This window comes from Schistocerca serialis, chromosome 2 (genome assembly GCF_023864345.2).
Source record: "Schistocerca serialis cubense isolate TAMUIC-IGC-003099 chromosome 2, iqSchSeri2.2, whole genome shotgun sequence".
NCBI classification, from domain to species: domain Eukaryota; kingdom Metazoa; phylum Arthropoda; class Insecta; order Orthoptera; family Acrididae; genus Schistocerca; species Schistocerca serialis.
In genome coordinates this window covers 982,377,026-982,397,795 of record NC_064639.1, presented here as the reverse complement: position 1 = coordinate 982,397,795, position 20,770 = coordinate 982,377,026, and the positions used below count along the sequence as shown (strand labels likewise).

At 38.1% G+C, this 20,770-nt stretch overlaps 1 protein-coding gene across 1 annotated transcript in view; it reads left to right on the top strand.

Annotated features, from left to right (window-relative positions):
* Positions 1 to 20,770, top strand: part of LOC126458399 (signal recognition particle subunit SRP68) — a 77,795-nt gene that overhangs the window by 26,282 nt on the left and 30,743 nt on the right. Inside the window, exons 4-7 of the mRNA XM_050095410.1 lie at positions 3,779 to 3,935; positions 11,373 to 11,494; positions 17,718 to 17,901; positions 20,335 to 20,574. Of these exons, the coding sequence (XP_049951367.1) occupies positions 3,779 to 3,935; positions 11,373 to 11,494; positions 17,718 to 17,901; positions 20,335 to 20,574 (703 nt within the window). The remainder of the gene's footprint in view (positions 1 to 3,778; positions 3,936 to 11,372; positions 11,495 to 17,717; positions 17,902 to 20,334; positions 20,575 to 20,770) is intronic.

Genomic DNA, 20,770 nt, shown 5'->3' with positions numbered 1-20,770 from the left:
TAACATTGAAGGGTTCCATCCAACTTTATAGTGGCTTTCCATTCGCAAAATGTCCTGATGGAACATTTCTCCATGTTCATCACCAACCACTTCCAAATTGACAGGGAAGAAATCTAAATGCGAATGAAGGAAGTGCATTTTTGGTGACATTCTGAATCCAAGATTTTTATAGTTCTCCTAAAGAGTTCCCATTAATATGTCACTGTTTTCTGCTCTTGTATTTCCTAGGAAACCTTCAACGACATCCTTTAAAGAATACCAGACTGCAAGTTCTAACTGACTTAATTTTTCTTCGAAGTTCTTATCACACATTAAGTTCCTGATTTGTGGCCCAATAAAAATCCTCTCTTTCAATTGGTGTCACTTAATTCAGGGAACACTTCACATAGATACATGAAACCATTAGCATTTTTGTCCACTCTTGTGACAAAATTCTTCATAAGGCCAAGCTTAATATGCAGTGGGGGAAGGAAAACATTTTGAGAATCCACCAAAGGTACATATTTCACATTCTCTCTCTCTGGAGCCAATTTCTCTCATGGTGGCCACTGTTTAACTGTATGGTGTTTATCAGTTGCATGGCCGTCCCAAAGACAAAGGAAACAGCAGTACTTTGTGAAACTAATTTGGAGACCAGTTAGTAAACCAATCACCTTAAGATCACATATTTTCCATTTTTTTTCCTTATACATAATAGCTTCAAGTATCTCTGACAAATTTACATAGTTCTCTTTCATAGTCACAGAGTACCCTACTGGTACAGGTGGAAATGTATTACCATTATGCAATAGCGGAGCCTTCAGACTTGTCTTGGAAGCGTCAATAAACAAGTGCCACTCAGCAGCATCATATGGTATGTTTAACTGTTTCATTAATCCTACTACATCACTACAAGCACAAATGTTGCCCACCATATGGTAATATGTCATCAGATCTTTATTACGTTGCCTAAAGTGAGTAATTCTTGTTTCTTCATCAAGTAAGCTCCATTCCTTAAGACGTAAAGATAAAATTTCTGCATGCTCCTGGATAAGTATAAATCATGAACTAGGTCATTCAAGTCTGCTTGTGTTATTAAATATGGTCTTTGTTCTGGAAAGTGCTCCTCTTCACTTGATTGACATTGTGCTCCCACAACATTTGTAGATTCATAATCAGAATTAGGAACTTCTTCCCACACTAGTGGAGGAGTTGGAACTGGCAGGTATTCACCGTGGGGAACAGGTCTAATTGCTGAGGGCTGGTTAGGGTACTTAATAATCTTCTTATTCTTTGATGAAAAGCCAGTTACATTAGTCGAACAGAAGTAGCAATCATCAACATGATTTTGAGGCACTCGCCAAATCAATGGTATGCCAAATGGTAAGTGTTTTTTTTTCCTTTCAGGCATTGTGTTAGTTTAGAATTGCACCTAGTGCAAGTTATGTGAGGTGCCCAATCTTTATCCTGATCTCCCAGTTGGCATTTGAAGAATAAATGATACGACATCTTCAGTAAGTTAGAAATTATTTGTCTTTGTTTCCTTGTCATGAATTCACCACATATACAACAAAATGAATTGGGATGGTTTGTACATCCACATTTTGATTTCTTCATGTTGTATTTTCAATGCCTAGAAAACACTTTTCTGTTGAATGAACTTAGCCAGATCAATTCCTGAAAAAGAAAAGAAAAATTCGAAGACTTGAGATAATGTAGAAGGAAGAGTAAGCAAATGTATGTGACTGGAGGTTTTAAATACACAATGTAAAATACACTCATGTTTCATATTACATTTAAAAAGTAGTTCACATTAAAGTTAAGAACAAAAAAGGTCACTGCACTAATTTTTATCACACTCCTTTCAAACACAAAGACTTAAAAATTGTACAGTAAATTCAGCTATGTTGTACAACTTGCAGGTCATAACTTTTACTCTTGACATGATGGACACTTTCTGATTCCACATTTTATGTCACATTACAATATAGAATTAAGTTTTTTATGTACTTTGTCTGTACCAAAACCACTGGTGACCCCCTAGTGTAATGCTAAAAAGCATCTTGGAACATTACAGTAATGCTACATATTAAGTGACTTCCAGCCCGGTATCAAAAGAGGTCAAAGTACCATGTCAGCAATAGTACAGTTTGTCCATCATGTACGTGGGAAAATAAATGAAAAGTTCCAAACAGTAGGAGTATTCCTGTACCTTTCCAAAGGTTTTGATACAATACATCATGATACACTCTTATCAAAAATTGTGATGGATGGTGTCACTGGAAAATCCACACAATTGCTAGAAACATATTTAAAAAGCAGACAATAGCATGCAGAAGTTATATATGATGGTGGAGAAGTACTGAAAAGAGAAATATGCATTTTGGAATTCCTCAGGGCTCCATTTTTTCATATATTATCTAAATGATTTCCCAAGTTCTCTAGATAATTAGCACATGATCATACATATGCCGGTGACATGCATGGCATCTGTTATGCAGACAATGAGCCCAGTCGTATTGAAGAGATTCAGAACTTTATTGAAAAGGCAACAGCAAGAGCTAGCAAATGTTCTACAATGGATGTGCAGTTACACAGGAATGTAAAATACCAAATTATGATGGCCAGAATCAGTGAGATTTCAATTGCCAATCATGTCTCCGAAAAAAGGAATGCTGATTCCAGTTAGCGAGACAGTTGTTGACGGGGATCCCAAACAATATGTGCAAATTGCTCAACAGTTTGTCATTTTGTGTGAGACTCCACTTTGAAGAACGTAGTTCCAGCTGAGTGGAAGAATGTAACACAGTTGGATAGTTGAAGTTTCAGTATAAAGTATTGGACTGTCCTGTGGCAGGATGCTTGTTTTACTCCAGAAAGACTAAACAACCTCCTGACATCTGTGAAGTATTAAATCTTTAGCAGAGAAGCCCCGCATTGCCCAGGTATTTATCTATAGCTATGTCCAAAACTTCGTACCTGTGGAATTTATTTTTTTCCTTATAAAGCTTTGTAGTATATCCAGTAGCATTCAAAATGAAAGCAACAAACCACTGTTTCTCTGTCCTGTGTGTCATTCATGACATAATCATACAAACTCTCAACAGATGTCTGTACAATCATGTTATGTGAAGAAGATGGCATTCCAGACAATGGACAATCTCACTAACTATGATGTTAGGGCACCTACCAAATGGGGTAGTGTTTGCCGGGTAGTCCCACATCCCCATCGCTCTGTACACGGTCACAGATGATGCAGCATGGCATAGGGAAGGTGTCTGCCAGACTCTCTGTGGTGGAAGGCTGTAGAAAGAATGGAAGCAAAACAGTTGGAAACCGATGTAGCCCAGTGGCTTAATGTGAATCGTTCTTTTGTTTCTCAAATGTGGCGACAGTTTATAGAGACCAAAACTGTATCCCAAAAACCGGGGCCAACTACGTGTGACATCAGAAAAGAGGAATGTTATTTGGCTGTAAGGGCATGATGGTACTGCCTTAGTATCACGTGGCAACTGGCATCTGACCTCGCAGCATCCACTGAACGTGTTGTATCGAGGCAAATGGTGTATAGATAAAAAATCATGTTTTTTTTGTATTTAATACATATATTGATTCAATCGTTCTTGTACTCACTCTTGACGACAACAAGGTTTGTTTTGGAGGCAAGATGTATTTGCAAATTATAAAATGGGCATTAATTTTTAATAAATTAGGGCTTGTAGAATTATATATACTTTGTATAATTTTTTAATAGTTTGAAAATTTTTACACATTAATACGTGTGTTGTTATTGTTGCAGGTACTTATGTATTCCACTGATGATGGCTGAAAGAGCATGGGGCTATGCAATGCAGCTGCGCCAAGAATCAAACACAGAACCAAGGAAAAAGTTTCACCTTGTTTCTAGATTACGAAAGGCTGCAACATACGCACTGCAGCTTCAAAAACTTTGCGAGGTGAGTATGATCTTATTTCTATGTTGTCTATATTGTTCATTGTTGAGGTTTCATTTGCAGCTATTATTTATAAGTTTCCATTTTCTAATTTTTTGTTGTTGGTAATTGCGGTTTGGTTTGACGAAACATTATCAAAAAAATACATGTGAGTAATGCATTAAAATTCAGAGGGGTCCAGTCAGTTTGTCATTTGCATTTTGTGCTGTATATTGGTAATGAATAATGTACTAGACAAGGCTGTTCCAATGCACCTGCAAGTGTTGCTCTGCTCATCCACGGGCAGGTGCAGGTAGTATAGCCCACTCACTAGATGGCCCTGTAGCAAGTGTTCTGCACATGTGTGACCACTTGACCACCCCTGCCCACAAGTGCTCAGCTGAGGCATACAGTCGCATAGACTGCAGCCAAGCTGCCTGACTGCATGTAGGCTATTTACCCATCGCACCCACCTGTGCCCAAGGACACCTGGCTGCCTGCAGGCACTCAAGTTGGAATAGCGTGTTCTAGACAGAGCAAAAGAAGTGCATGCCTTGAACAAACATTTGTACTAAGCGCATTGGGCCCTATGGCAGACACAGTCGGTAGTACTGGACAATTAGATCTGTGTTCACACAACAAACTGAGTGAAGTAATGGTAGTTGTGATGATAACTTCACAATAAGATAAGGCACTCAGTGGGCATGCGACATGAACTGATCTCGGTGTGGTAACTATTTGTGACAGGAAGAAGCTAGCAGTGTCCGTACACTTTTCTACAAAGCTAGTGAATGTTCTGCATTGTGTGTACAGTTACATGCCATGTTCAGTTGAAAAGTAATGAGAGTCCAGAACATGCCAGACACAACAAAAAAAAAATGCTAATTTCAGTTAAAAACAAAATTATTTGTAGAGTGAGCCCAAATTATAGGTATATACTGCTCAACAATTTGATGAGTACAGAGGGCCACAGAAAGTTAGCATTGTTTCAGCTTCCACTGTGTTTTCAATACATTTCATGCCCAGTATTATTCGTGACCTACAAGCAGAACTGCTTAACTTACCACAGCGTCAAGAGTAAATACATTAAGAACTGTTTCCAGTGTCAGTAATAATAAGCACGCAGATGATGTGGTTTCCAGTGAAACGACTGTGCCCCAGAATAGAGCAGACAGATTGTAGGCAATGAGAAGTGCACTTTGACATACTAGATAATTTGTTCTCTTAAAAAGGAAGAAATGACAATGATAGCCTTAATGAAGGAGACTGGAATGATTGTAAACTGCGGAAATTGGGATGCGAGAGGTGATGGCAGCGTCCATAGAAGAGTCACTGTACCAAACCGCCTCTACTGAGAGGAATGTGACAGTGCTAGAGAAAAAATTTCCTGAATTAAAATATGTGGAAGAATTAGAAAAGAAAGGTGGCAGTGAAAGACCAAATCATTCGATGTTCTTTGCAGGTAAATTGTGGTTCCCTTAATTTTTTGTCACCACACCTTCTGCATTTTTTATTATTAATTTGGAATGAAGGTTGCATTGCTAGATTGGTTTATAGCAGTCCAGCCAGCTACATTAACCAACCATTTCAAATACTTATTCAGAAGATAGTCTGTGAACACAGGTCACATACATCTCACATACTTTGCATTGTCATTTCGCTTGTATTATTATAAAAAACACATATATTTATATTACAAAGTTAATTATATTGCTATAATTTGTGATATGATCACTGTTCCCTCTTTAATGCACAGCATATGTGCTCTTCGTGTCACCGTTAGGATTTGAGCAAGTACTTTTTGATTCCACTCATTGTTGCAAACACATTCTTTGCTCACTGGACTCTCATTGGCTACTTTTCTACTACCTGAGGACAGTCCTCTTACCTTCCTTTTGCACCTCATAGCAAATGCTGCCAACATTGCTTTGCGAAGCACTCTCAATGATATTGACTATTACGAGAACATTAGATTGGCAGTGTTTGTACAGAACTGAAGTATAGATAAAAATATCTAATTAAAGTGGAAGATTGTGTTCAGGAACTGAAATATCTGTGGAAGTGCCAAAAAGAGCACTATGAGACACACTTACTGAAATTTTAGCAAAAAAAATCTTCATAATGATTTCGCTGTGTACTGTACCTAGGACAGACTATTTTTAAGAAATGAGGTTGTTTTCCCTCTTCCAGAAATATCAATTTAAAAAATATAGACTTTACACTGGTCAGACACTTTCCTGGTGGTTGTGAGAACAGCTCAGCATAATGTGCGTTGTATTGAGTGAACCCATAAACAAAGCAAGAATTGGCCAACTTTTCAACGGTGTATCTATACTGCTATGTTGATACAACTAACACTACAGGAAAAACAAAAGTCGAGACAGAATCAAGCAGTACTGAATGCATGAGGGCAAAGAGTGAAGTGGACATTACTATTGTCGACAGCATGTACAATGAGTGAATGGAACAAGTTTGTTTCCAAGAGGCTGCAAATGGGGGGAACACAGTGACATAAGCAACTTTGACACAGGGGAGATTGTTATGGCCTGTCACCTTTGAATCTTGGTAATACGGAAGCTTGTTGTCTGTTAGGATGCTACTGTCAAGAGCATCTGCACAATGTGTTTGAGGGATTATGAATACCTGAATAGGTGACAATGTGTTGGACATTCACACTACATCACAGAACATAGAAGTCGGATTTCCACTCTGTAATGCATGATAGTTGACAATCTGTGTCAGATCTAGTGGCAGAGTACATTACTTTTGCAAGCATAGGTGCTTTGTAGCAAACTGTTCAGTGCATATTATTGAACATTGGGCTCTGCAGCAGACAACCTAATTGTGTTCCCATGTTGACCCAATGACATAACCAAATGTGACTGAAGTGAGCACAGGCTCATGGAGATTGGACCATGGAGCAATGAAATCACATTTCTTGCTACACCATTTGGTGGCTGTGACCAGATACTCTGTCATGCAGGCAAACAGTTGCTCGAAATGTGTACCTCTCCATGAGTGCAGGCTGGTGGGAACAGTATTATAGTGTGAGGTACGTTGACTTAGGCTTCCTTGGGACCTATGGTAGTAATTGAAGGCACCTTGACCACTGTGGATTGTGTGAACATTATTATGGACCACCAGCATTCCTTTATGGTTTATTTCTTTCTCAATGGTGATGGCATCTTCCAGCAGGATAACTGTCCATGTCACAAGGTTGGAGTGGTGCTACAGTGGTTTGAGGAGCATTGCAGTGAATTCTCGTTGAAATTTGTTCAATCTAAAACCGATGGAGCACATCTGGGATACTATCGGAAGCTCCACTCCCACAAACCGCTGGAATTGCATGATGTATTGTGTTTCAAAGATGGACCAACACACTGTTAAGCTGGTGGTCATAATGTTTGGTCTCATCAGTGTGTTTTAATGCAGTACAGATACAGAGTTAAATGAATGGTAAGAAATCTAGGAAACTCCTATTACTCTATGATGTGCTAGCTGCCCTTATACCTCGGTGTAGTTTGGTTCACGCTGTAGGTACCTACAGATTAGATTAGATTAAATTTGCTTTCATTCCAATTGATCCATAGTGAGGAGGTCCTCCAGGATGTGGAACATGTCAGAAAAACAACAATACATGACAAATATTTACAACTAAAACAAATAAGCTAATGTACCATTCCACAGGTCCCAAGTGGAATGATCGTCATTTTTTAATGAACACTATATGAAAGTCATTTTACAAATACTAATGCACTGAATTTAAAATAAAAAAGTTTTTTATTTATTTATAAGGTAATAAACGTAATACAACTACTATAATACTTATTTACAATGAACACATTACTGCACTGAAATGGTGCAGAAGTTAGATTGTACTTACACACACACACACACACACACACACACACACACACACACATTTACAACGAACACTGAAATTGCGCAGAAGTTATATTGTACTTATATATATACACACAAATCAGTTGGTTTTACTGACCTCAAAGGTTGCTACGTGCTAACATGTTGGATGCTTGATGAGTTGAAACTGTCAGCAACAGACGACTTCTAGATGCCCCTTCTAAACCACTGTTGTGTTAAGTGTTCCAAATAGTATTGGACACGCGCGCCCACACACACACACACACACACACACACACACACACACACACACACACACACACACACGGGAATAATTGCATGTCCTGTGTTAATGAATGAAAGGGTAAGCAGTACCTTGTATACTTGTCATTACTTTGAAACACTTAAAAAATAATAATTAGATAAATACAAAACAGAAAAGTTGTGCATATTATTCAGTAGATCTTATTTATTGTTTAATTGCTGTGAATATGTAAATCTTTATCTGAATACTGAATAGTACTGTCATTTTAAATCTCCTATGAAGTCTCAGAACAGTGAGTGGAAACATGAGCAGCAGCTCTTTCTTAGTCTTGTATTACACTGTCAAAATTCTTTGGCAAATCTTTTACAAAAGCTAGGACCACATTCTAACTGTGATAAAAGCACCACAGTACAATTTCAGAGATTCTGTATTTGACAGGTCTTCTACAGTGTAATACTGGACTTAGGGCTGGGAGACACAGTGTTTCCAGTGTCTGCCACAGCTCTTCAAGTGCTTGAGGATTATATTCATATGTGTGACCAGACTACTTGCTCCTGAGGAAAAATATCACAAATAGAGAGCTCAGATGATCTTCAGTGCCATATTTTACTACATTTGCTGACTCAACAAAAATTTCATACTGTGCCATGGTTTCATGAAAATTGAATGGTGCTGCCCCAAGTTTCAAAAAACTTACTGAGTTATTTATATTTTGGTTACACTGTATAATAATTGCTCATGTTTATTTTAGATCTGTTATTCAGTGGTCATAGATGTTGTCAGTGGCATATTAATGCAACAGTAGGCTTTTCACAATCTCACCTTACGCATCTCCACCCGTCCAATCCAATGATTTGGGAGCTGTCTCTGCAATTCATTTCTAGCCAACAGCGAAAAATGTGCCAGACACCCATTGTGTTGGTATCGAACTCTGTTCCTTGTTCCTAAAGGTATTTCTTCCAATAACAGACGTAATGTTTCTTGCAGGAATGTGGTGTACTTCCTAGCATTAAGACTTCTTTCGATGAAATAGGTACCTATAATTCTGTTCTCCAGAATCCCACACCATACATTCACCGACCACGGTTTTTGGTGTGCAACTTGCTGCAGCCGACATGGATTTTCAGATGCCCAATAATGTATGTTATGCAAATTAAAATTTCCATGGTTCATGAATGTAGCTTTGTCAGTACATAAAATCAAATTAATGAATGTGTCACCCCTCTGAATCTGAAGTTGAGCCCATTGGCAGAATTCAATGCAACACGTACAAGCCGTACCAGTTAATTCTTGGTGGAGCCTGATATGGTAAGGCTGATATTTATGGCAATGCAGAACATGAACAACACTACCCTGGCTCATGTCAGATTCCCCTGCGATTTTATGCGACCTAACACTAGGATCTCGAACCACAGTGGCAAGAGTACCAATTTCCGTTTCCGTGTTAGTAACTTTCCTTTGCCTGATATGTTTCCAATGCATTAAAGATCCAGTTGTTCTCAATTTATCGTACATATATTTAAATGTATGACGTTTAGGGTCAGTATGTTGAGTATATCTTTCAGCGTATAAGTCTCTAGCTCTCACTGAATTTCGTTGGCCTCTCCATAAATGAGAAGCATATCGACTTGTTCTTTGAAGCAATGCATCATTCACATTTGCTTGATTCGATGTCACTAGTCTTACCATTCCTGTTAGTGTTGTATTACAAAATTGTCGAATGGTGTTTACATGTCAGTGGCAAATTAGGTGGATATGCCGTACTCGACGAATATTTACTATTTGCACGATATACGAGAGAGGCATGTGCTTCGATAGGTGCCAAAGTGATAAGGAATACCATTCAATCCGAGGTAAGAAGATTGCAGCACTGCATTGATACCAATTGTCATCACTTCAAACACATTCTGTAAATGATATTAATATAATAGAGGGAAACATTCCACGTGGGAAAAATTTATCAAAAAACAAAGATGATGTGACTTACCAAACGAAAGCGCTGGCAGGTCGAAAGACACACAAACAAACACAAACATACACACAAATTTCAAGCTTTCGCAACAAACTGTTGCCCCATCAGGAAAGAGGGAAGGAGAGGGAAAGACGAAAGGATGTGGGTTTTAAGGGAGAGGGTAAGGAGTCATTCCAATCCCGGGAGCGGAAAGACTTACCTTAGGGGGAAAAAAGGACGGGTATACACTCACACACACACACATATCCATCCACACATATACAGACACAAGCAGACATATTTAAAGACAAAGAGTTTGGGCAGAGATCTCTGCCCAAACTCTTTGTCTTTAAATATGTCTGCTTGTGTCTGTGTATGTGTGGATGGATATGTGTGTGTGTGTGTGTGTGTGTGTGTGTGTGTGTGTGTGTGTGTGTGAGTGTGTACCCGTCCTTTTTTCCCCCTAAGGTAAGTCTTTCCGCTCCCGGGATTGGAATGACTCCTTACCCTCTCCCTTAAAACCCACATCCTTTCGTCTTTCCCTCTCCTTCCCTCTTTCCTGATGAGGCAACAGTTTGTTGCGAAAGCTTGAATTTTGTGTGTATGTTTGTGTTTGTTTGTGTGTCTTTCGACCTGCCAGCGCTTTCGTTTGGTAAGTCACATCATCTTTGTTTTTTGATAAACATTCTGTAAATGGATGTTCATGCCACCTTCGTTGACCTTCAAAGACCTTACTATTACAAATCATTGGATTCATCTTGATAGCCGCTATCAGAAAATAAGTACAAAACTATAGCATCCCATTTAAAAAAACAGAGTTGACCTTCATAGCTCTGAAGCAGCTCCACTTAGCGACAAAAAACCAACCTCATATTATGGCCCCCGTTGTCCCAAGCAACTTTTGTCCCACAAACTGTTCAGCTACTATCATATGTTCAGAGTTATTCTAGGTGGCAATAGTTAGTAACTCACCCTGTATATTGTGAAAATGTAAGTCAGGTGTCAACTTTATCTGTGAAATATTTTTATTTTATATCATTTTTTAAAAGAGCTTTGTTTGGTGTTCCCCATTCACGTGGATAACTGACATTTTAGTTATTTCTGATTTGTTTAGGCTTTACTATTTTTGGGGGAGGACTTTAAAGAATACTATATTTCTGATTTAAAATACTGTGGAACACGTAAATATATTGTGAACAGCATTGCAGTCGTTTGGCAGGAATCTAAATTTTATTACTGAGTGAAATAATCGCTATTTAGTTTCTGTGTTAGACATTTACTGTACATAATAAGAGAATCGTGATATTGCTTCACTTTACTTTATCATCAGATACAGTTAATTTATGTGATACAAAAGTTGTTATTTCTCTTTCAATTTATGCAGAATACCAGATGCGATGCACGTACTAAACTTGAAGCTCAGGCATATGTAGCATGGATACATGGCAGTTTGCATTTTGAACTGCAACTGTGGAAGTCTGCAATGGAAAATCTTAAGAAAGCACAGTAAGTTATCATGGAATGAAAATTGTTTGGATTACCACTTGAAAAATGTAATTTTTTGTGGACAATTAGAGCACTGAGTATGCAGAAAATCCAATTTTAGCATTTGATATTGAGACTGAATAATTGCATTGAACATTATATTGATGTGTAAACTACTTTTCCTTAGTAAGTATTACATTCAATGCCCACCACTTACTTTTCTTCATTTATTTGCTGAACTGTTTAATTTGTTAATAAAAGTAATTATAAAATTTGGTGTGTGTGAAAATAAAATATGCATATAAAATGTTACTATCACATTGGTTTCATAGTATTTGGTGGTGTCATTTGTTCTGTGCTTAAATCATATCATGACAGGCTAAAAAAGAAGTTAATGTGTGCTTATTTCTTTCAATTTTCCGATTTATCTTTCAACAACTATGTGTTATCAATGAACTTGATTTTCTATTTCATTCATATTTCGTCACTTACACAATTCTAGCTTGTGTTCTGTTTGTTAGAATCATGTTTTCAACAGTGTTGCTGATTGGAAACCTGAGACTTAATATGTATAGGACACTCTAAAAGTGCTCTCTCTCTCTCTCTCTCTCTCTCTCTCTCTCTCTCTGTGTGTGTGTGTGTGTGTGTGTGTGTGTGTGTGTGTGTGTGTGTGTGCGCGCGCGCTCATGAATGATAATAAAAATGTAGGTAAATCTAATTGTGGATACAAATAATGCAAAGTTTAGCATAGAATGAAAATGATGTGAAGAGGGTGGATTGCTACGCAAAGCTTCAGACTTTAGCAGTCTTTTCATCATGCCTGACTGCAGTTCAGTGCATCCTGTATGTGCTGAGTAGCAATATATCCTTGTCACACTATTGTTAATTGTGAATATGGTTGAAGAGACTGTCACATCTCTTAAATTGTATTTAGGGTAATAAGAACAGGCTTCAGCGTGTTTTATTTAAGAGGAATTACAAGTATTTTGTGGTTCTTTGTGTCCTCTGGTGCATTTAGGATGAAAAATTTATAAATAAAAAGAACTGATACACCTGCTACACAAAAAAGGAAACAAAGGACATGCCAATAGCTACATAAGCAACTCCCTGCTATAAAGATAATGCCTATTGCACTGTTAGTGCTGTAAAAGCAGCAAGGCGAATAATTTTTTTTTTTTTTATGAAAAGCAAAGTGGTTTCTGGAAAAATTTATGTTACAACAAATAAATCTGCAACTTTGAACTTATCAGCTGAAGGACTAATATATGCAAGAAAAATTTAATAGTACAGGTTGTACGTAAAGTCCGGGAACACTTTCAATTATTTATTGCACAAGAACCAAACATTGTGCAGATATCATACATATGTCATTTTGAAGAGAAACCCTGAAAGTTTTTTTTCACGTATACCGCCACAGTGTAGTTTGGTAATTTGCCGATAGTCAGTGCTAGTCGCAAACATGGCGACTTCAGGTGCAGAGGGAGCTTTCTGTGTGTTGGCGTTTGACAAAAACAAATGTGCTACAGCTGTTAACGGATGTTTGGAACCAAGTATGGTAGGAAGCCACTGACAAGGAAGGCCATTTACCACTGGCACAACAAATTCGTTATGACAGATTGCTTGTACCCGGCAAAGAGAAGCGGATGTCCCAGCATGAGTGAAGTGAATGTGGGGCACATATGAGAGACATTCATAAGGAGTCCAAAGAAATCGGTGCGTCATGCATCCCGTGAACTCGAAATGGCTCCAATGACAGCGTGAAAAGTCCTGCAACAGAAGCTGTCTATGAAACCATTCAAATTGGCGCTAGTAAATACCTGAACATGGAACTGCCACATCGATGGATCAGCTGTGCTACAGAAGGCGGGGTTTGTTTCATGAAATGGCCTCCCCAATCACCAGATCTCACTCTACGTGACTTTTTTCTGTGGGGATACATTAAAGATCTGGTGTATGTACCGCCTCTACCATGTGATGTAGCAGAGCTCCAGGAGAGAATACGGGAAGTGACCGCCACAATCGACGATGCCATGCTGGGATGGGTATGGCAAGAATTCAATTACTGTATTGACGTCTGGTGGGTCACTCATGGTTTGCATGTCAAATGTTTGTAAAACAAAAAATCAGAGTTTCTTTTCAAAATGCAATATGTATGACATCTGTACAATATTTACTTCTTGTGCAATGAATAATTGAAAGTGTTTCCGGACTTTATGTTCATCCTGTACTTGCAAGAAAAATTTAATAGTACTTACAGATTTCAGTTTCCATAAAGCATACCACACAGTTGATATGAACATAGTATGACATTGTAAAAGATCAAATCTATCAGCTGGTAAAGAATTTAGGAGTAGAGATAACAGCACATCAAATAGAGAAGCATTGAGTTTTTGACAGGCACACAAATAACATTTATAACTACATCAGCCTTTGGACGAATCCTTTTTTGACCTAGAGTACATATACGGTACCACCCCACCCACCCACTCACCTACCCACACACACACACACACAAACCAGTAGAGCTATGGTGTACTAGCTGAGTACACAATGCCTGGACTGCAGTTCGGCAAGTAGACTGGGGTGAGGGTTTGTTGGATGAAGTGTGTGAGGGAAGAGAAAAGGTGGGGGGCAAGAGGAAGGTTGGGTGAAGGTGATTGAAGGCTTGGAGGGAGACAGTAGATGTACAAAATTGTGCACAAACTCACTGGCTCTGGCACCCATGTATCACATTCCTATCTCATATCCTTTCTGGCACTCTCTGATCCATCTGCTGTCCTCCCCAGATCCTCCTCCTCTGCTCCTCCCTGCTCCCCTCACCCATTCCACCCGACACGACCTTTCACTGCATTCTACCTGCTGAACTGCAGTTCTAGCGTCATGCTTTCAGTTGCCACACAGTGTAGCTCTCTCTCTCTCTCTCTCTCTCTCTCTCTCTCTCTCTCTCTCTCTCTCTGTGTGTGTGTGTGTGTGTGTGTGTGTGTGTGTGTGTGTGTGTGGGCGCGCGCACGCGCGTCCATTTATTTTGTGACTAACATCAAAGAAGTTCTAGAAGTCCTAAAATTCGATTGTGATTCAGTTTCCTTTGTGATTTCATACTGTGCCTGCCTGGCTGATGACAATGCAACGCTTCTACTATTCTGCGAGTTGTCACTGCTACTCCTAAATTATTTACAGTCTGCCAGAACTTTCCATACCAAATCTATCAACTCCTTGCATTTTTGTAGATCTTATTCTGTTATTGAAAAACATTGCATTGGCAGTTGTATATATCAACACCTAGTCACTCATACAGGGTGTTTCAAAAATGACCAGTATATTTGAAACGACAATAAAAACTAAACGAGCAGCGATAGAACTACACCGTTTGTTGCAATATGCTTGGGACAACCGTACATTTTCAGGCAGACAAACTTTCGAAATTACAGTAGTTACAATTTTCAACAACAGATGGTGCTGCGGTCTGGGAAACTCTATACTACAATATTTTCCACATATCCACCATGCGTAGCAATAATATGGCATAGTCTCTGAATGAAATTACCCGAAACCTTTGACAACGTGTCTGGCGGAATGGCTTCACATGCAGATGAGATGTACTGCTTCAGCTGTTCAATTGTTTCTGGATTCTGGCGGTACACCTGGTCTTTCAAGTGTCCCCACAGAAAGAAGTCGCAGGGGTTCATGTCTGGCGAATAGGGAGGCCAATCCACGCCACCTCCTGTATGTTTCGGATAGCCCAAAGCAATCACACGATCATCGAAATATTCATTCAGGAAATTAAAGACGTCGGCCGTGCGATGTGGCCGGGCACCATCTTGCATAAACCACGAGGTGTTCGCAGTGTCGTCTAAGGCAGTTTGTACCGCCACAAATTCACGAAGAATGTCCAGATAGCGTGATGCAGTAATCGTTTCGGATCTGAAAAATGGGCCAATGATTCCTTTGGAAGAAATAGTGGCCCAGACCAGTACTTTTTTAGGATGCAGGGATGATGGGACTGCAACATGGGGCTTTTCGGTTCCCCATATGCACCAGTTCTGTTTATTGACGAAGCCATCCAGGTAAAAATAAGCTTTGTCAGTAAACCAAATGCTGCTCACATGCATATCGCCGTCATCAATCCTGTGCACTATATCGTTAGCGAATGTCTCTCGTGCAGCAATGGTAACGGCGCTGAGGGGTTGCCGCGTTTGAATTTTGTATGGATAGAGGTGTAAACTAGTGGCGCATGAGACGATATGTGGACGTTGGCGTCATTTGGACCGCAGCTGCAACACGGCGAACGGAAACCCGAGGCCGCTGTTGGATCACTAGCTGCGCGTTGCCCTCTGTGGTTGCCGTACGCGCTCGCCCTACCTTTCCAGCACGTTCATCCGTCACGTTCCCAGTCCGTTGAAATTTTTCAAACAGATCCTTTATTGTATCGCTTTTCGGTCCTTTGGTTACATTAAACCTCCGTTGAAAACTTCGTCTTGTTGCAACAACACTGTGTTCTAGGCGGTGGAATTCCAACACCAGAAAAATCCTCTGTTCTAAGGAATAAACCATGTTGTCTTCAGCACACTTGCACGTTGTGAACAGCACATGCTTACAGCAGAAAGGCGACGTACAGAATGGCGCACCCACAGACTGCGTTGTCTTCTATATCGTTCACATCACTTGCAGCGCCATCTGTTGTTGAAAATTGTAACTACTGTAATTTCGAAAGTTTGTCCGCCTGAAAATGTACTGTTGTCCCAAGCATATTGCAACAAACGGTGTATTTCTATCGCTGCTCGTTTAGTTTTTATTGCCGTTTCAAATATACCGGTCATTTTTGAAACACCCTGTAGTTTCTCTTAAATGAAACCAATAAAATAAGTTGAAGCCTGTTCTGAGTACAATTTAGTAGATGTCTTAGGTTAACATTGGTCTATGAGGACATTTATGGAGATATTTCATGACTAACATCAAAGAAGTCCTAAAATTCGGTTGAGATTGTTTTCTTTGTGATTTCGTGTAGTGCAGTGTATTAAAAGTTTCAGATTCTGAAAGAATCAAGAGAATGGAGATCCTTGCAATCACTCAGTAAAAAATGACACACTAGTTAAAACTGCATTCAGACACTACTTGACAGTAGTGGATTAATCATGGAAAGGAAGAAGGAAAAAAAGACAGATAAATCCTCAGATACGCAGCCCTTGCTGCCAGTGCAACTACTTTGAACTTAACAAAATGTGATTTCATACAGAAACTGAGGATTAAAATGGTTTGTCTCGTCTCAAGTGTCAACAACACTAGATTCCAGTTGCAACGGAAAATGTAGTTCCTCTGAAAAATTGTTTGTAAACAAACATTAAGAAGATCTGTGGAATAAATGAATATCACAGAAAAAAATTAAAAGATTTAACCACATTTGAAAGGTTCTGTCAAAGAGAAACAGTGACCAAGGGCAGACAACATTGGATTGATAAAAATGAAGAGGAAATCAACAGGGTAATGATGAAATATATGCCAGAGACGACCGATATCTTGAAAGGTTACTTATAGTCTTTAGTAAACCAAAATTAGTCCAAATCAAAAAGAAAAATGTAATATTTCATTTTTATAAAGCAAGAAATATGAAATTGGAGATGATTGAAGCAGTAGTGTGGAAGTTAAGCTTTTGTGAGATTTCAGTCTTTCATAAAAAAGAAAAGTGTTGAAAGTGGTATTCTCAAATTGTGTAACTTGCTTAAGTGTTGAAAAGACAGCATTTTTTACACTGATCCTTTTGGTAGAAAGACTGGCACTCTCTGCAATTGTTCCATGCTACATAACTAATTTTGGACCACATCAGATTGGTTATGGACTGAAAGACGATGTTGTGAAATAATGTCATTGCTTCGGAAGAGACATATTTTATATCTACATTGTCATTTTGCAGTATTTATTTAATAAAGCCCAGTTATCCAAAACTGAATAATTAGTGCTGTCATCTTAATTTGTGTGCATGTAAAATTTGAAGTAGTTTAAATAAAATTATTGACCTTGAAAAAGTGCCATGTAATCATAACCACCAGGAATAACTTTTCTCACTTAATTTTAAAGTAAGAGTATTACTAAAGATCACTAGTAAGTAAAAATGTTTTGAGGTTTGTAATTATACTATCTGCTATTCATCAAACTAGTAAATTACACTGTAAGATACATTCACATTCTATGTCGAACAATAATATGGCTTTGTGGTAAACATATGTGTTAAAGAAAGTTGTTTTTCTAGAATGGTGTATGAAAAGCTGTCTCTTGCACTTCCTGAAGATGACCAACTGTTGTACAAGCAGAGAGTCGATGAAATTGCTCCAAGTTTACGTTATTGTGCTTATAACATCGGTGATGAAAGTGCGATTAATGATCTTCTGGAAATGAGAAGTCATGGTCATGGAGAATTGCTGGATACATTAGATGTGAGTGGTCATGAGCCTCATAATATATCAATGCAGCTTTTTTTAATAGAAAAGTGTAGTATGGGGGAAGGCACACTGTATCTTTTGCAACAAACTATGTGAACAATCTAGAATATACTATTGTTATAAATGTTGTGTATTGTGATAACAATACTATAAGATTCTCTGTGAATCCAAGATACGTAATGGGTAAAGATAACCAGTGACCCTGTAATGAAGGTGCTGACTTGTGGATTGGTTCATGAAAAAGAATGTGACTGTAGTTTGCTCGAAGTTTTCGTTTGTATGTGTATCTACTGCTCAGCACCTCCACCATTTAGTTAGTGATTATTTTTGCCAATTCATGTGGAGTCGTTAGTTATATTTGTGTCCAGCATTCAGTTATAGCTTTTATAGCTTTATTTATGTTGCACTTCAACAACCTGGTCCTTTGTGTATATCATTCTGCCAACTGAACATGTTGCTAAGCAAACTTATTCTGCTAATACTTCTTTCCTATGTTTCCATATTCTGTGGACTTCAACAGTAGAACACCAATCACAAAGACACAAAACTGTGTGTTCAAATCCTAGTCTTACATAGTTTTGTTTATCAGTAATTTTCATTAATGTGTCAAGAAGACTCATTTTGGTACTCTCTTTTACTACATAATGAGGTGTTTCATTCAGATGTAGCATGTGAGAAATTAAACTACAAGGGGCTGTGGAATACAGAATAGTAATGAAGGGTATTTTATCTTTTGGGTTAATGCATTGGTACAGGAGAAGAGAGAACACGATTTCAAGAGTGTATGTGAAAGATACTATCACTCATCCTCTCCATTTCTGAGGAAGATTTGTGTAGCCTGAAGTTAAACCCCTCTTCCATTTGCTTCAGTATGAGTTATTCATTACTCTTGGTTCCATCTTTTCTTCAGTCATAAATTTATAACCTCAGTGTGTGTCCATAGTTTGGTTCTATGTTTGTGATGGAACCGAAATGCATTATAAGAATTGGCCAGGCTAAGTCATGTTTGCATGCAGTTATATCTCTTAGATTATTGGACTGAGTAAGGACCTTCCCTCTGGAGTTATTTACACAATGTGATGTGACTCACCTGTGGTGTGTTATGTGTCCTTGGTAATTCGTCGCCGAGTATCCGTCATCTAGTTGTTGGTTCTAATTTTCTACCAATTTTTGAAGTGATGTATCCAATACAGCATTAGTTAAAATGATACATTTTCGGATTTATTGTAACTTATAATCACTTGATGATCACTTTGTAAAAAGTCTCATATTGAATAATAAACACGGTTAAGCGTATTTATTGAACTACGAACTATTTACACAATGGCAGTCTTTAATTAGTGTTCCTTCTCAAGCAAGTTCAGAGTCTACCAACACAAATATAATACAGTAACTATGCAATGTTTCCAAAGTGAGTCATTCCCACAAACTCAAAGAGCTTTCCAAAGACATTTGCACTGATATATAGATGTTAACATACTGGTGGCAGACTGTGGATTCTGATGTAGATGTTCACACTTTGATTGCCAGATGCTGACTGACTAAACAATGGATTCTCACAACTATGTATTGGCATGTGTAGGGATAACATTATAAAGGAACAAGCAACAAATTGGTTTATGTGTGTGAATTACTGAAAAAAAAAAAAACAGCTAGGTGGATTATTTAGTTAAATTGTGTATACCTCCATTGGGATGTACTGATTGTCATACAATATTCTTACATTTGTAATTTACTCAGTTTTTTAATTAAAACCTTATACTGTTAAACAAATGTGCTTTTCAGTTTAAAAAATGGAGGGCAGCAAAATTCAGTTCTCAGAATTACACAGTTTTAAAGAACAAAATAGCAAAAGTATATTATGGGAAGTAGAATTATAATTACAAATTTCTTTTTAAATTGTAGAATTTTTGGAAAACATGAAACGCTTACCAAAATGAACAACTGAAGGGCTTTTGAGCGAGGTACATTACTTTACAAACAATTAACTATTTGCTCAGACGAAGTATTAACTCCACTTGTTTTGTAGTAACGTAATATGTTTAATTAACTGTTGTAGTTAAACTAATTATTCCTTTGCAATGAAATACAACTAGGGCACTTGGTGAAGTATAATGTTTTATGAATAAGTCATGGATCAAGAAATTAATTACTCTACATACCTGTAGTGTATGTATTATGTACATAACGAAAAAAAAATTGTATTCAAGTAGTTGAATTGTATTAAATGGATTCACCCTCCACCCCCACCTTGCTACGTTTCAGCAGGAAGAGAAACTTTGCTTCTCTAGTTTAACCATTTAACTCTGTCTGTCTCGCCTTCACAGTCTTCACATAAATATACATTGATAAAATGTATATTTTCAGTCTTTCAGCACACCAATTTTCCTAAATAATCCATTTTACTTCCTTTCTGTTTTTTTACAGCTGTTGATTGTACAGACCCGTGAACGGAAAGCTGAAACTCTATGTGAAGTTGAATGGAGAGGACGTTCTGTGACAGCCAGACCAGAACGAGTGCGTTTATTCTTCATTTCTGAACAGGAATTGGACAAAAGCTTAGTGCGTGCCGAAGACAATGCATCCAAAATTGAACTTATTGAGAAGTTACTTTTGGACTGTAAAGATGCTATAGCAGCAGTAAAGGATGAACTGAAAGCAGATCAGGTATGAAGCTGTCTCTGGGACCTTCTGTTGATTTGTATTCTATGAAAGTTTTGTGTAATGTTGTTGATGTCCTCTGTCCAATTAAACTGATGTAATTGTGTCTAAGAGCTGGACTGTAATACTGTGCACACATTTTGATTTGAATGAAAGGACTTATATCCAAAATTTAATTTTAAAAAAAATTCATTCCTAAGGG